Genomic DNA, 13,511 nt, shown 5'->3' on the forward strand with positions numbered 1-13,511 from the left:
AAACAGATGTGCAGCGGGGCGAGCTCTCGCTGCAGGAAGCGCATCCTGCCTGCATCCTGCCTGCATCCTGCCTGCGTGGACTCAAACGGCCACACCGGCTGCTGGGAGGCGTCTCGCAAAGCTACGGTCTTCTCCACGTCCCACTGCTGGTCAGAAAGGCCCAAGTCCCTCTGGTCCTACATGTTTTAGCAAAACAATGTGAGCCCGAACCCCAGTGAACCCACCCCAGTGAAACCCTGGAGAGAGACGCAGCCACAGGGCTGGTTACCTCTTCTGCTAATGAGTGTCAGGGCTAATGAGCGCAGTGCTGCCCACACTTTCTGCCCATGGGCTGCAGAACCTTCCTCTCCCCATCCCACATCTCAGCTACAACCCCTTGGGCCACCTCTTACACCTTCTAAAGCCAAACGATCACAGAGGCACCAAGGCTTCTAGACACCACAGGGAGCCAGCCAGGCAGGTCCCTGCACAGGGCATGGCCCCGCCACCCCGAAATGGAAGCAAAGAGTTCCCGACGCGGTGACTGTTGTGGCAGCAGCCTGGGGGCCAGATTTAACAGCCAGCGCAGGAAGGCTTTGAGAAGGAGTGGGGATGGACATCCCAGACGTCTGAACTTGCAGAGCAGGTCCTACTTTCCTCACCAAAACGCTTGCCCAGAAGTACCAGTGCAGTATCATCCTTTTTGCAGCGAGAGGAACAAAGATGACTTTATTGTTAGAGCAGCTTGGTGGAACAAAGAAAGACTTTTAAAAGCAGGGCCATAACGAATGTTGCATGCATGTGCACTCGGCTTCGAAGCTGCACAGCTGAGAGCTCTGGGGAAGTGGCACAGGCTTGTTTTAGTTTTTCAGCTCACCTCCTCCTACAGCCCATGTTCACGCTGGAGCTGCAATAGCTACCAAGAGCAGGAAAAGGGGCAAGAAAAAATGGGAATTGCCCAGGAGACTGGCAGTAAGACAGGGGTCCAAGCCCTGCAAGCCTGAGGTGAGACAGGCAGCAAAATGAATTTTGCTGGGGAGATGGCAATGTAGAGAAGGTGGACATACTTCTGGTCACTTCCTAAGGATCTGCAGTTCTCCAGCTCTGATGCCCAGACCCTGGGTAACCTGGGAAAGTCACTTATTTATTTTTTCCCCTGTGATAATGCTTCTCCCTCCTACTCAAAACCAGCATCTAAGCAGTGGTCAGGAGCCATCCTGGCCCAAGTACCCCAGCAGACTGATATCTCAGGTGCGTAAAAGCGGAGCGTTTTCAGTACCAACTGCCTCACAGCAAGAGGAGGATAAACGCTCCTGGCCATCAATGTATTTTTAGTCAACAACAGTAACTTCAGGCTGTAAAAGTTTAGTTTGACCCTTGCCTAAAATTCATGGGATTAAGTGTTTTAGGATGCATGTCATCAAGCCCTTCTCTCACACTTTAAGAATTACTTGTAATTGCAACCACCACCAGAGTCAGGGGGTTCTTTGCAGGAGCAAATAAATAAAAAAAAAAAGCCAGGATAAGTTCGGCTGGCAGGGCTAGGCTCCTGCCCTCCACAGACACAGATGTTAACCATGAAATTACCATTCCGATTAAAAAAGGACGCCAAACTGCACAACTCCTGAAGCTGTTTTTCTGTATCTCCACTCTACGTTTTCTGCCATTCCATTAGGGCTGAGTTCCAGGCATTTACGCTGTCCTTGTCTCTCAGCAACACAATTATTTTGGAATTTATTTCTTCTATAATAACTTCATCATTGTGTTTCAGGTGCCAAAGAAGGAGGATGAGGGCAGGAGGCTGGTATACAAAGCTACATTTCCAATACAGTTGAGAAATTTAGAGCAAGTTTACAAGCAAGCCCACTGCTGACAGTTAAAATGCTTCTTGGGAAATTAAATCATACAGGACAGCATTGTTAATAGTCGGCCGATTACTGATCTTCCAAAGCCAATCTTCCTATTTTTCAGGCAAAGATGATAATTGTTTGTTAATAAAATTATTACCATGAAATCTGCACAGTCTGCTGTTTGCTCAAGAGACCCTGGTCAGAAAATGGAAGAATTTTTCCATATTCCTCCGGCTTCATTAATAACAATTAACTGTACAGGGAAAAGGAGGAAAGAATTCTCTTTTGCAGGGAAGTACACGGCTGGGCAGCCACCAAGGCGCCGGGCTCATCACCCATCTCAGTGACTAACCCCGGCAGCTGTCACCACGCACAACACGAGGGTGCGTTTCCCTTCGGCCCGGGTGCGGGCAGGGGGTGCGGGGGCTTCAGCCCCCCCGCCCAGGTCTGCTGATCCCCGCGGTCCGACCCCGCCGGGGCCCCGGGCGGCGGCAGATGGCGCAGGGGGCGCGCTCCGGCCCGGGCTCAGCCGGCCCCGTGCCCCGCAGCCCCGCGGGGGGCCGTGCCATGCCGTGCCGTGCCGTGCCGTGCCGTGCCGTGCCGCGCCGCCAGCCCGCGGGAACTGCCGGCAGAATCCGGCCGTTCCTCCGCAGGTGGGATGCGGCCGGCGCCACGCGTGTCCGGCCTCCTCGGGTGGCAAGTTCCGATACAAAGACACGCTCCCCGGGGCGCAGCGCGCTGCCGGAGACCCGGCGGCTGGGCCAGGGATCGCTGCCCCCGGCTCCCAGCCCACGCCAGAGCATCGACCTGCGGGCGCAGCTCCAGCCCATCGCTCCCGACCCCGGCGCAGCCCCCGCCGCTCCCCGACACCGTGTTTTCACGCCGCGGCTGCCCGGGAGCCCCCCCCAGGGCCGCCCTCAGCCCCCTGCCCGGCGCCGCCGCTCCTCCGCCCCCCCCGCCCTGCGCCAAGCATCGCCGCGACCTCGGCTCGCCTGGGCGCCGCCGCCGTGGGGCCTGCAGCGCCCGCCGCGCCCGGGGCTCGGCCCTTCCCCCGGCCCGGGGGCGCGGAGCCAGGGTGCGGGGATGCGGCGGGGGGTAGGGGGGGATTTGCGCTATTTCCCCCCTCCCCCCGGCGCCTCGCAGCGGCTGCGGGAGGCCGAATGCTGCAGGTAGCTCTAAGCATTATGGGATACATCCCGCACATCCCGGCCCGCCCGGGCCTCCCGCCCTCCCTCCGCCCCGCGCCGGCCGCACCTGCCCCGCCGCTGCCCCCGCCGCCGCCCCCGCCGCCGCGCCCGGTAGCCCCGCACACCCCGGGAGGGCGCGGCGGGGGCGCAGCTCCGCGCAGCCCGGGGGAGGAGGGGGGGGAGGGGGGGCAGGTGGAGGCCGCGCAGCCCCCCGCGCCCACCCCCGCCCCGCTCACCTGGCGCTCGGCGGGGCGCGATGCTCCGCACCGCGGGATGCTCCGCGCCGCCCGCACAAAGAGCAGGAAATGGCTGCAGCAAGTGCACTTCCGCGGCTCTCCGCCGGCCCCTCCGCACGGCGGCGGGGGGAGCCCCGGCCCCCGCCGCGGGAAGGGGCTGGAGCCGCGCGGGCGGCTCCTCCCCCGGGCAGCGCGGGGGATGCGCGGCGGGGCCGGGGGCCGTGGCCCCCCGCGGCGGGGGCGGCTGCGCTGGCGGCGGTGCTGCGCTGCCGGGGCGGGGGGGGGGAGGCCGCCAGCCCCCGCCCCGGAGAGCGGGGGAACGGGGCCGGGGGCAGCTGCCGAGGTCCCCCGGAGGCCGGGCGCTGGGTCAGCGCCTTTAGGTCCCCGGAGAGGCGGGGGCCGGCCGGGGCTGCCCCCCTGCCTGCTGCGGAGCTGGGTCTCGGGTGCTCAGCCCCGCACCCCCTGGAGCACCGCACCGCGGTCAGGCGTTAGGGCAGCCCTCCTTAGGGAGTGCGTGGAGAGCCTCGGGGCACTGGGCACGGTGGGGACCGAAACCAGGAGTCAGTGCCTTTGCTCAAGCTCCAGGCCTCCTCCGAGTCAGCACTGCAGCCAAAAGATCTTCCTTTTGGCATTTTTGGCATCTGCCACTTCTGCAGGGACAAGTTTCCAGCCCTTCTGCTCATGCCTGTTTTGAAACCTGCAATACAGCTCTTCAGGTCTACTGTGAAATCCCAGCCGGACCTCTCACGGCTTCCAGGGGAACGTGGCCTCACCGGGACTGATAGAAGCCCTGTATGGGGCCTTCATTCACTCATGTGCCTGCAGCCCTCTCAGCATCTCTTTGTTCGTTGAAAGACATTGGTGGGTACCCAAGGACTGTTGAAAGCTTAGATACAGGTCTAGGCATATTCCCTTGGTGGCCCTGGCAGCGTCCCCTCCGTGACCATCAGCCTGTGCTAAGGGACTGCCGTCTGGCCCCTCCTGAGTTGGAGGGACCACCCCTGAGCCCTTAGAGACTGCTGCTCTGTCGTGCTAGTGTGGGGCTGAGCTTGCTGCCCATGGCTCCACAGGGAAGCTTGCATGCCAGGTTTGCACCATAGCTCAGCTCCTGTAAGGGGGATGGGTGCCATGGGCTGAGGGCACCGGGGGCTGCAAACTACAAAAGCAGCAAGACGGTCTTAGGAACTATCTTTGTTTTAATAGACAAGACCACACCTGAAAAAATCTTTGAATAGCATCTCCGGAGTAGACTCTTCTCCTTTCCCTGCATAGCATCTCTTCCATCTCACCTTTGACTGGAACATTTTGTAGCCATCATTCTTCTTTTTACCACTTATTACTTGTCAGAAGAATTCAGGAAGTGACCATTGTTACTGCAGATCCAAAAGATTTAATAGCTAACATTGCTCTGAGGGCATGGGTGAAACAAGGTCACTTCAAGAAAACTGTGGCAGTAGAAACTGTTGTGGATTTTTTTTTTTTTTTTGGCACAGTTTAATCTGCTCCCATTATCAGCCAGGCTCAGTGTGATGGGAATTCCATGAATGTTATGATATTATTTTAATTTTCTACTCTGTGTTGTTTCTACTCTGTTGTTAATGATAGAATAATAGAACGAGCTTCTCTGCATTTGTCCCGCAGACCTCCCAGCAGGCTGAGAAGAATGGTGAGGGGCAGGCCCCATACAGCTACAGACACAGGAGTGTGTGCATCAGCTGGTTGTGTGTGGAAGGGGGAGATAACGTGATGGTGGGGTGAGCTGAACAGATTACACACAAATTTGAAGTGGCTGCCAAGTGACATTTAGCAGAGCCGTTCACCTGAGTCCTGCTGTGCTGATGAGCTCAGCTTTCAGAGAGGACAAAGCCAAACATCTCACAGCAACACGTTCATTAAAAAAATGTTTCAGGAAATTCTAGATATTTTCAGGCCTGATTTTATGGTAATTGCCCACTGGAACAAGAGCCAACAACCCCCACATCCCCGGGGTGACCAACACAAGCCCAGGAAGGAGCTTTTCATGGCTATTGGTGCTGCCCTCCAGCCCCTGGTGTCCACTGAGAAGCACCAGCTGCTCCTTCTAGATGAGGTTAGTGCTTGATTGCCTTTTCCTAGCTGGAATGCCAGCCTGGATGGGCCAGTGCCTGGCCAGCACAGCAGCAGGTCAGGGATGCACGGGGACAATGCCCTGGGCCTCGGCTCTGGCCAAACGTGCACCGCAGCCATTGCACCTACTGCCTCTGATAACCAGCGGGCAAAGGTAGGGACAAACACAACCTCCCACCTTTCTGAACTACAGCCAGAGAGGGTTGAACTGGCAGAGGGGGAATGGCGTAAGCATTCAGCATGTTGCAAAGGTTTTCCAAGGAGACGGGGAAGGGGTTATTCGCTTTGCAGCAGGAGGGTGATATTCTCAGCTCTGCTTTGTGGTGAACGTGTCTAGTTAAGCCATGTGAAGGACACAGGGGAAACTTGCCATAGAAGCTGCTGGGGTGGGAGAAGACCGTGTTAGTGTCATGCATTATCACAGCACAGCACTGGCCTTTGGAGATTCATGAAGTCCTGTGTAAATAATCACAGGGAAGCACCCTTTGGGAGCACTGAAATATTACTCACCCCATTTTACGAAGATTCAGACAATTTCAAGCCACCACAATGGATGTTTAGACTTAAAAATCTTTGTCCGCATAGTAAATTACCCAATTTGCAGAGATTCTGAATACTTCCTACCCCCATAAACCCAGCACATAACCTAACCCCAGAACATAGCCATAGTTCTGGGGAACAGAGGTATTTCAGAAAGCCAGAAGAAGCCTGTTTGCTTCTTGGGGGGGAGGATTTGGCCAAAGAGCAAGCTGTATGATTGTAAGTACATGAGGATGGTTTTTGCGTTTTTGCTAACATACGGTGAAAGCCACAGCTGGAACTCAACAATTTTATTGTTTGTAAAATTACATATCAGGTACATAGAAATACTGCAAAAGAAAACTAAACATAAAACATTAAAACATTATTTTGTGTGACACTCTCCAGCTAATAAATATTACACTTACCTCATCCAAATATAAATATCATCTCAGAAACGTTACCTAGTGGAGCAATATTGCTGCTACTTAATAGCAACCTTCTCAAGCTTGACAGACTCCTGGTTCCTCCAAGGATGGAGGGGGTAGCAAGCCAGAAGCTTAACTTTGTGAGCCTACAGATACCCCTGCCAGAGGGTGTCTGTGCTCAGGGGAGAATTGTTTCAGAGTATCTTCTGGTTGTACGGATTGTCTAAGTGCAGTGGAGTGGGGCAGAAAATAGGATTATGGCCAGCTGTCCTCAAATTTAGCTGCAGATGTGCAGTTTAACACGTGTAGGGCTACTGAAAACTTCACTGGCTAAATGCCTAATTTAGCATCGCTGGAATAGGACAACAGGCTAACTCAGGCTAAAGGATGAGAGGGACAAAGAGAAATGTAGTTTAAATTCACTGTAGACAAAAATTCAAAATCTATTTATAGATGCTAATATTCCATATGTTGGTTCAGACTACCAAGAGATTATGACAGCAATCCTGATTTGAAGGTAGCACTCTGATCCTGCATTTAGGATTGACAACCTCGAGTCTGAATGTTAGGATTCTCCTTGCCTGGAAGAGTCATTCTGCATGGCGTTTGTAGGAGTAAACCAAAGAAAATAATGTGGAATCAAAGCAAGGTGGGAAGATGTATAAGGCAGGAACTAATGCGTTGCCCGTATCCATACACCTGAAAAGACATTCTGGCTCCTAAAAGCTACCCTAGAACCACGGGTCTGAAAAATATAAAAAAATAAGCCTCCTTCTAGGAAGAAAGTTTGACACAGGATATGTGACATCATGGGATTACATTATTTCCTTGTTCCATTTTTGTTGGCAAACATATTTGAACCTGGCTTCTGTAATGATGATGAGAGATTGCTGCTGGAAGTTTGCACCTCACAGTTTTTGTAACTGCTGTTATGTAAGGTTTACCCATATTCTCACCTGCCCAGACAGAGAAGCATCAAAAGTACATACTGCATATATGCACATATCGTCTGTGAGTCCTCTTGACTTCTCTAATTATTGTTAATGCTTAGCAGAAAGTCCTGATTTTATTTACAAACTCTGCAGGAGACCAACACCCACACTTTCAGTTTTCAGGTCAGTTACGTCAAAACAGTGTCTCTGCCTTGTGGTGAAAATGCAGATTTTAACTGAAATACCAGGAGATCAATATTGTTTATACCTTTTTCTGCTGTCACCACACAATGTGGAACTCCTCACGGAGTTCCCAGGCAGTCTATTCGCATAGGACTTTTTCTTTGTTCAGCCCCCCTGTTCACAGAAGAGATGGAAAAGTCTTTACTTGTGATGTTTCAATCACTCTTTGAAGTACAAGAAAACTCTTCTCATTATCACTGGTGCACTGAGCACATATTCTGCATGTTTTCTCCTTGTGGCTACCCTTCTGAGCCCTCCGGCTCCTTCCTTCCAAACACACCAGTTCAGGAGTAGGTTCCTGTACCTTTCACAGATAAACAGATCCTGGGATCCTGTCTTGTCCTGGACTGGAAACTGCTCAGTCCTCCATACAAACAAATTGGATGGAGATCATGTATTTATCTTCTGATGCAGAAAGACTGAAGAAAAAAACAATACAGACTTTCAGCTGTGACTTTCCCCCTCCAAGAACGTCTCCATTTTCATCAGAACCGTATTTCCCCACTCACTACACAATGCAGTTTGAGAGAATTTCAAGACTCTTCAACACGTTGCTTTTTCTTTTCCTTCCTTACAGACTCGCTTGCACATGCAGACACCTCTTCAGTTTACTGGGTACCAGAATCCTGTTCCTGTTATGCCACAGCTTCAGACAAAATCATGCAAGGGGAGAACAAAACCACCTTGAAATCAGAAAAGCATCAGAAATGCAGTCACTAAATCCAGCCTGTTCCCATGCGTCCCAGGCGTATTCCTGTTCAGAGCTTTCAGGTCCAGCCCACTCTGAATTAGAGTGCCATGAAAATGTCTGAATGTTCCTCCTCAGTTAAAGACAGGGTTGGGTTTTTTTTTTTTTCCCCAGGGAAGATCTCCATTTGGGAGTTCACAGAACTGGAATAGCAATGTCAGGTCTCTTAGTTTTGAGGCTGTCTCTTCAGGAAAAATACACTTGCTGGATTGTATGGCTCAGGACTCTGTGCTCAATTGCTGCTTCTGCTTGCAAGATGCAAACCATATTCTTGGCCAAACCAGAGCCTGTGTCTGTCTAGGCTCTGGAAGATCTGGGGATATCTTGTCTGTCTGGAAGTACCAGCCTCTGCCCTCTCCTTCTCCCCAGGCATATGGCAAGAGTCTATGGTGAGAGGATTCCTGTTAATGCTTTGCGTGGGGAAAATCCAGCCATCTGCCCTCTCAGGACTCTCTTAGCTTCGCTTAGTGGCTGGTGCCATAATTACAGGTCAAACTCAGAGATTTCACTCAGCTGATACAGCAGAACAGAAAAGGATGGCCGGTCATCTTTCCTCTGAGCAGGGGAGAGAAAAGAGAGGGAGGACATGAATGTCAGCTTGAGAGGAATGGCAAGGTTAAGAAGGAAAAACTTGCGAAGAAACTGATTCTCCACAAAAATACAATCTATTGTTGTAGAGAAAGTGCCAACGGAAGAATGAGCTTCCTTCTCGGCAAGGTTTCTTTTCTGCTAGCAGTGAATTTTGCCTAGTGGATGCCAAGTACCTTGTGACGGATTGGCTGTCATTTCTACCATCACTGTTCAAACTCAGCCCCGCAGATCCGCAGCTTTGTCAGGAAGCAAACTGTTGAATTAATCTAGTTAGGTGCTTTACATAGACTTCTCAGTCAACTCACTATAGAAACAGCAACTTAAATAAAAGGCAAAGAGCCTAAGGTTTGCTTGCTAGTGCAGATGAAAGCTGCAGAGTGCTTCACCCCCAGGATTTTATGTTGTGTTGGCATGTGAAGTGTATACCTCCCTCTCCTCCTAGAAGCCAAGGGAACTGGGAAGTCTTTGGGAACTGGGGCTCTCCCATTACAATACTAACCATCTTCCAGCAGTGGCTCATGACCTCATAAATCGCCTTGGAGGCCAGCCTAGGTTTGTAGAGCCGAAATCCTGCATTGATTTCTTCCACCACTTCTGCATTGGTGCGATTCTCATAGGGGATTTTACCTTCACTGAAGACCTCCCACATCAGCACTCCTAAAGCAAACAAATCAGGAAAATTACAAAGAAGCAAACAAATCCTTGGCAGGCCCACGACCACCTTCCACCTGCTCTTCTCTGCAGCTCAACACCGATGTCGGTTACTTGGAAAAGCGTTTTTACTCGGATTCTCAGTCCACATCTGAAAAACCAGGCCCTAACACAGCTGTACAGTTGGAGGATGCCAGCTAGGATCTCTGCTGGGCACTGGGCTGTGTGGGAGTACCCGTCTGGTCACTGCAAGTTTGACCTCTCTGCATCTCGCTTCATGATAGCCTGGCATGACATGGATGTCTTTCCCCGTGAGTCAGAGGAAGCCTAAGCGTGTTACGTGTCAGAAAGCAGAGCAGTGTCATATGTCTTCTCACAAATCGTGAGGAAGAGAGAACGCTTGTGCACGTACTCCATCCAGATGTGTAATCTGGGAAGGAACCTGCTTTTTGTCACTGATTCAGTGCATTTATTTTTAATTCCAGTTAGTCACATACAAAAGACATGCCACTGATGTTCCTGCCTGCAGCGTGTCCTACACCAGAATCTGCTTGTATTTTAGTGAGGCTCAGGAGCAAGAAAGCAACATGAACTGCTCCGTTCCTGTTAGTCAGCTTAGCCTCAGTACTGGGAACTCCTTGCCTGTAAAACATCCCAGGTGGTGTATTTACTGGGGTGAATTCACATATAATGACAGTGGAATTTCAAAGGATTGCAGCGCCTTTTTCCTCTTTTCCTGAACAGGCAAATGTTTTCCTACGGTTACTCTTCAGAAGCAGAAATTGTGCTTCCCTAGCATGGTGGAAGAGAGACAGGCAAAGACAAAAAGCCTGTGGAATACATTACGGTTGGCTACTGGACCAGAGAGGCTCTGCAAATGGAGTGAATACAAGGCATCTGTGTTATTATTAGGTTTAATTTCTTTGGTCACCTAATGTGACTGACTTGGTATGTGTTCACATTGTATTAGAACAGGGAGACAGACAGAGAAGGCTGATCTGAAATATGAGTTGTGTAACTCCACAGTCAACTTGGCTAAATAACGTCTGCTTTCCAGCTTTGAATTCTTCACATAGGAAGATGCATAGATATTGCAGCTCCTCACCAATGGTATCGGCTCTACTGAGGAATAAGCAAAGCAGGTGTACTCCCCCAGCCTGCAGATTCCTGCTCTGGGAATTTCTCACACTCATTTTGTTCTCCTGGGCACAGCAGGATTTCAGGCCTGGTGGAAGAGAAGAATGGGCTGCAGAGAAGCGGAGCAGAAAGCTTCTCACAGTCATGGGACCATGACATGACAGAGGAATCCTCTTATGCAAACCCCACTGGATGGGGAGATAACAAGTCTGACAGATGTACAACACTGCTGTCTGCACATTTCACAAAGGACTGACCAATGCAAACAAATCTCACTGGCATTTTACTCAGCCCTGAAACTGGAGCGAGACAATTTCCCCAGGCTTGGCATGACTGTAAATCAAACCGAGCACCCTTTTTGGAAGCATCTGGCTCTCAGTGTACAGGCCAGTTTCTGATTTGTGAAGCAGAAGAACATCCTTACCAAAGGAGCATCTCTGCCCGTGTCACCGCCACTGTGCTGTGAGCTGTCACAGAGCTCCACTGGCACACGTTGTCCTCTATAATTACGTAGTGAGTGCTGACAGCCTCCCCCACATGCCAGGGGACACGGAAGGAGGAATGGTGCTCTCTGAAGCATCTCTGGGTTGGGTTTGTGAAGGCAGTTGCGTGGGTCTGAGCACCCAGCTCCCACTGTGCTGCTGGTATATAAACCACCGCAGGAACGCACAACTTCAGCCACAGCAGAAGGCAGTAAAGGGTGAGCGAAGCACAGAACTCACAGGCACGGACTAGCAAAGGTTATAATCCTGCATTATTTACTGCTAGGCCCGGAGCTGAGTGGCACCCCATTGACTGTGTGCTGTGCACAGCACACTGCACCGATTCATTCTGCAGCACCGCAATTTGCATGCTAGCTGGAGATGGGCCAGATACATCAGCGTGCCAGATCAACAGGGCAGCGGATAGCCTTTGTTATCTCCAGCGCCGATGACTTTGGGGGAAAAAATATACAATGTCTTTTCTTATCTATGGAGGTCCAGAAGAGAGACCAAAGAACAGATGCAAGTCATAAAACAATGCATTGGGGAGCAGGAAACGAGGTGAGAAAATGTGAGCAGTGAAATAATATTTTCAGAACGGCATAAAGCAAATGGAATCAGCAGAGCAAACTTGGAAAGGCAGAGAGTTTGGTGCTTCCACCAGTGCCCAGGACTGACGTGCAGAGAGGTGGAGTGCCTAAATGTCTTTCCTTTCCTCTCCTTGTATAATCTTGTCAGTGACTCTCCAACCTTTTCTTGGACACGCATGCTATGTCAGCATGAAGTAGAGTTCATTATTTGGTATTATAGAGCATTGCACAGGTATAATACATTAAATGGGCAGTATTTGCAGTGTTACAAAGTATCTAGGTAGTTTACTATTCTTTCTTTCACTTAAATGATTCAGGCTTGCTTTTCTAAGCCATTATTCAGGCAAAACATCCTTGGAGCCCAGAGGATGTTGTGTTACGAGGATTTACTTGAGCCCCCAGGTTTTCTGACCTGGTGTTTGTTGATTTTTTTCCATTCTGACAAGAGTTTCTTACCAAATGACCAAACGTCAGATTTGGTGCTATAGTTGCAGTAGGAGAAAACCTCTGGAGCAGACCACTTGACTGGAAACTTGGTACCTGTGGAGCTGGTATACTGATCATCAAGGACAATCCTGGAAAAGGAAAAGAAGGGAGCGTGCTGAGTAACCCCACCATCCCATGACAGCCCCACAAAGAGCATGTGCAGCCTCGTCAGCGTTACCTTGACATCCCAAAGTCGGACACTTTGACCACGTGGGATTCTCCCACCAGACAGTTCCGAGCGGCCTGCAAGAAAGGAAGGTGCAAAGGTCAGAGCTGAAAGACTATCACAGCCACTGAGCTGCTTTTATCCTGGCAGAGCAGATAGTGCTTAAAAAAACAGAGCATCAAAGTGACATCGTACCGTACAGAGAGGGAGAAAACCTGAGGTTCTTATGCATTCTGTACATTTTACAGCCAGCATGTTTCTGTCACCACAAAAGCTGTTCAACCATCAGTCTGACTTACAGGCTCTTGTTGCCCAGAAAAAGCAGAGAAAGACCCTAAAATATCCACAGCTACTCACAGTCCTTGCTCCCCTAACAAAACAGCAGCAGTGACTGATGCAGCTTGATGGAACACCATGTAATTAAAAGTATCTTATCGGCAATGCATATTTATGTGCATGTTAGAACAGGTCTTTTAGGCATCTTTGCTGATTTTAGAGATGAAGAGTGGTCAGTACCCAGGAACTGTGGAGGCTGAGGCTCTCGGGGAGCAAAAGAGAACACTCAGAAAAAGAGACAAACTTTATGTCCTCATTTCTTCTCTCCCAAACACAATTAAGGGAAATAGATTAACCAGTGCTCCAGGGGATATTTTTTTTTTTCCTTCTTCCTAAAGTATTGATGGTGCCTCTGCAATACAGGCAGAAACTGGATCCCCTGTCAACAGATAGGCAGGAGGAGTGTGAAAGCTGAAGTTAAGGAAGGGAAAAAGCACAGGGAAAAGCTCAGCTGGAGCAAAGAAAAGTCTATGTGGGACCAATGTACCAGGTCTCTGTGGATGACAGAGTTTTGTTCCAGATAAGCCATTCCTTCACACACATCTTGGCACATCCCCAGCAGGGTTTCCTTTGAAAAACTACCCCGCTGGCTCCTGAGGTAGTCGGACAAGCAGCCGTTCTCCATGAACTCAAACACCAGGCTTATGGGAGCGTTCTCAAAGCACACGCCATAAAGTTGGACTAGCTTGGGATGAGACAGCTTCCTGTAGGATAGGGAGAGAAGGAGGAAAAGAGGCTGAAATAGGCTCAGTGCCTTCTGTCCTTACAGCAGGTGTGTTATATACGGCCGCCTATGTCACCCTGCTGCACCCCTCTCTCTGCACAGGCCAGCTATGAAAGCAGA

The 13,511-nt window shown here is 50.7% G+C and overlaps 2 protein-coding genes and 1 long non-coding RNA gene across 3 annotated transcripts in view; 1 reads left to right on the forward strand and 2 right to left on the reverse strand.

Moving 5' to 3' along the window:
- CYFIP2 (cytoplasmic FMR1 interacting protein 2) overlaps positions 1-3,395 on the reverse strand; it is a 55,263-nt gene extending 51,868 nt beyond the window's left edge. The window contains exon 1 of the mRNA XM_080398129.1: positions 3,253-3,395. The gene's annotated coding sequence lies outside the window, so the exon portion shown is untranslated. The remainder of the gene's footprint in view (positions 1-3,252) is intronic.
- Positions 3,396-3,567: 172 nt separating this feature from the next.
- On the forward strand, positions 3,568-8,424 carry LOC308068114. Its single transcript, XR_013929863.1, has 2 exons — positions 3,568-4,113; positions 4,894-8,424. It is a non-coding gene; the product is annotated as an uncharacterized lncRNA (long non-coding RNA).
- Positions 6,174-13,511, reverse strand: part of ITK (IL2 inducible T cell kinase) — a 33,846-nt gene continuing 26,508 nt past the window's right edge. The window contains exons 13-17 of the mRNA XM_080398135.1: positions 13,155-13,371; positions 12,344-12,408; positions 12,136-12,254; positions 9,319-9,476; positions 6,174-8,783 (exon numbers count right to left, since the gene is read on the reverse strand). Of these exons, the coding sequence (XP_080254261.1) occupies positions 8,712-8,783; positions 9,319-9,476; positions 12,136-12,254; positions 12,344-12,408; positions 13,155-13,371 (631 nt within the window). The 3' untranslated portion in view covers positions 6,174-8,711. The remainder of the gene's footprint in view (positions 8,784-9,318; positions 9,477-12,135; positions 12,255-12,343; positions 12,409-13,154; positions 13,372-13,511) is intronic.

This window comes from Falco punctatus (assembly GCF_963210335.1).
Source record: "Falco punctatus genome assembly, chromosome: 8".
Lineage (NCBI taxonomy): Eukaryota > Metazoa > Chordata > Aves > Falconiformes > Falconidae > Falco > Falco punctatus.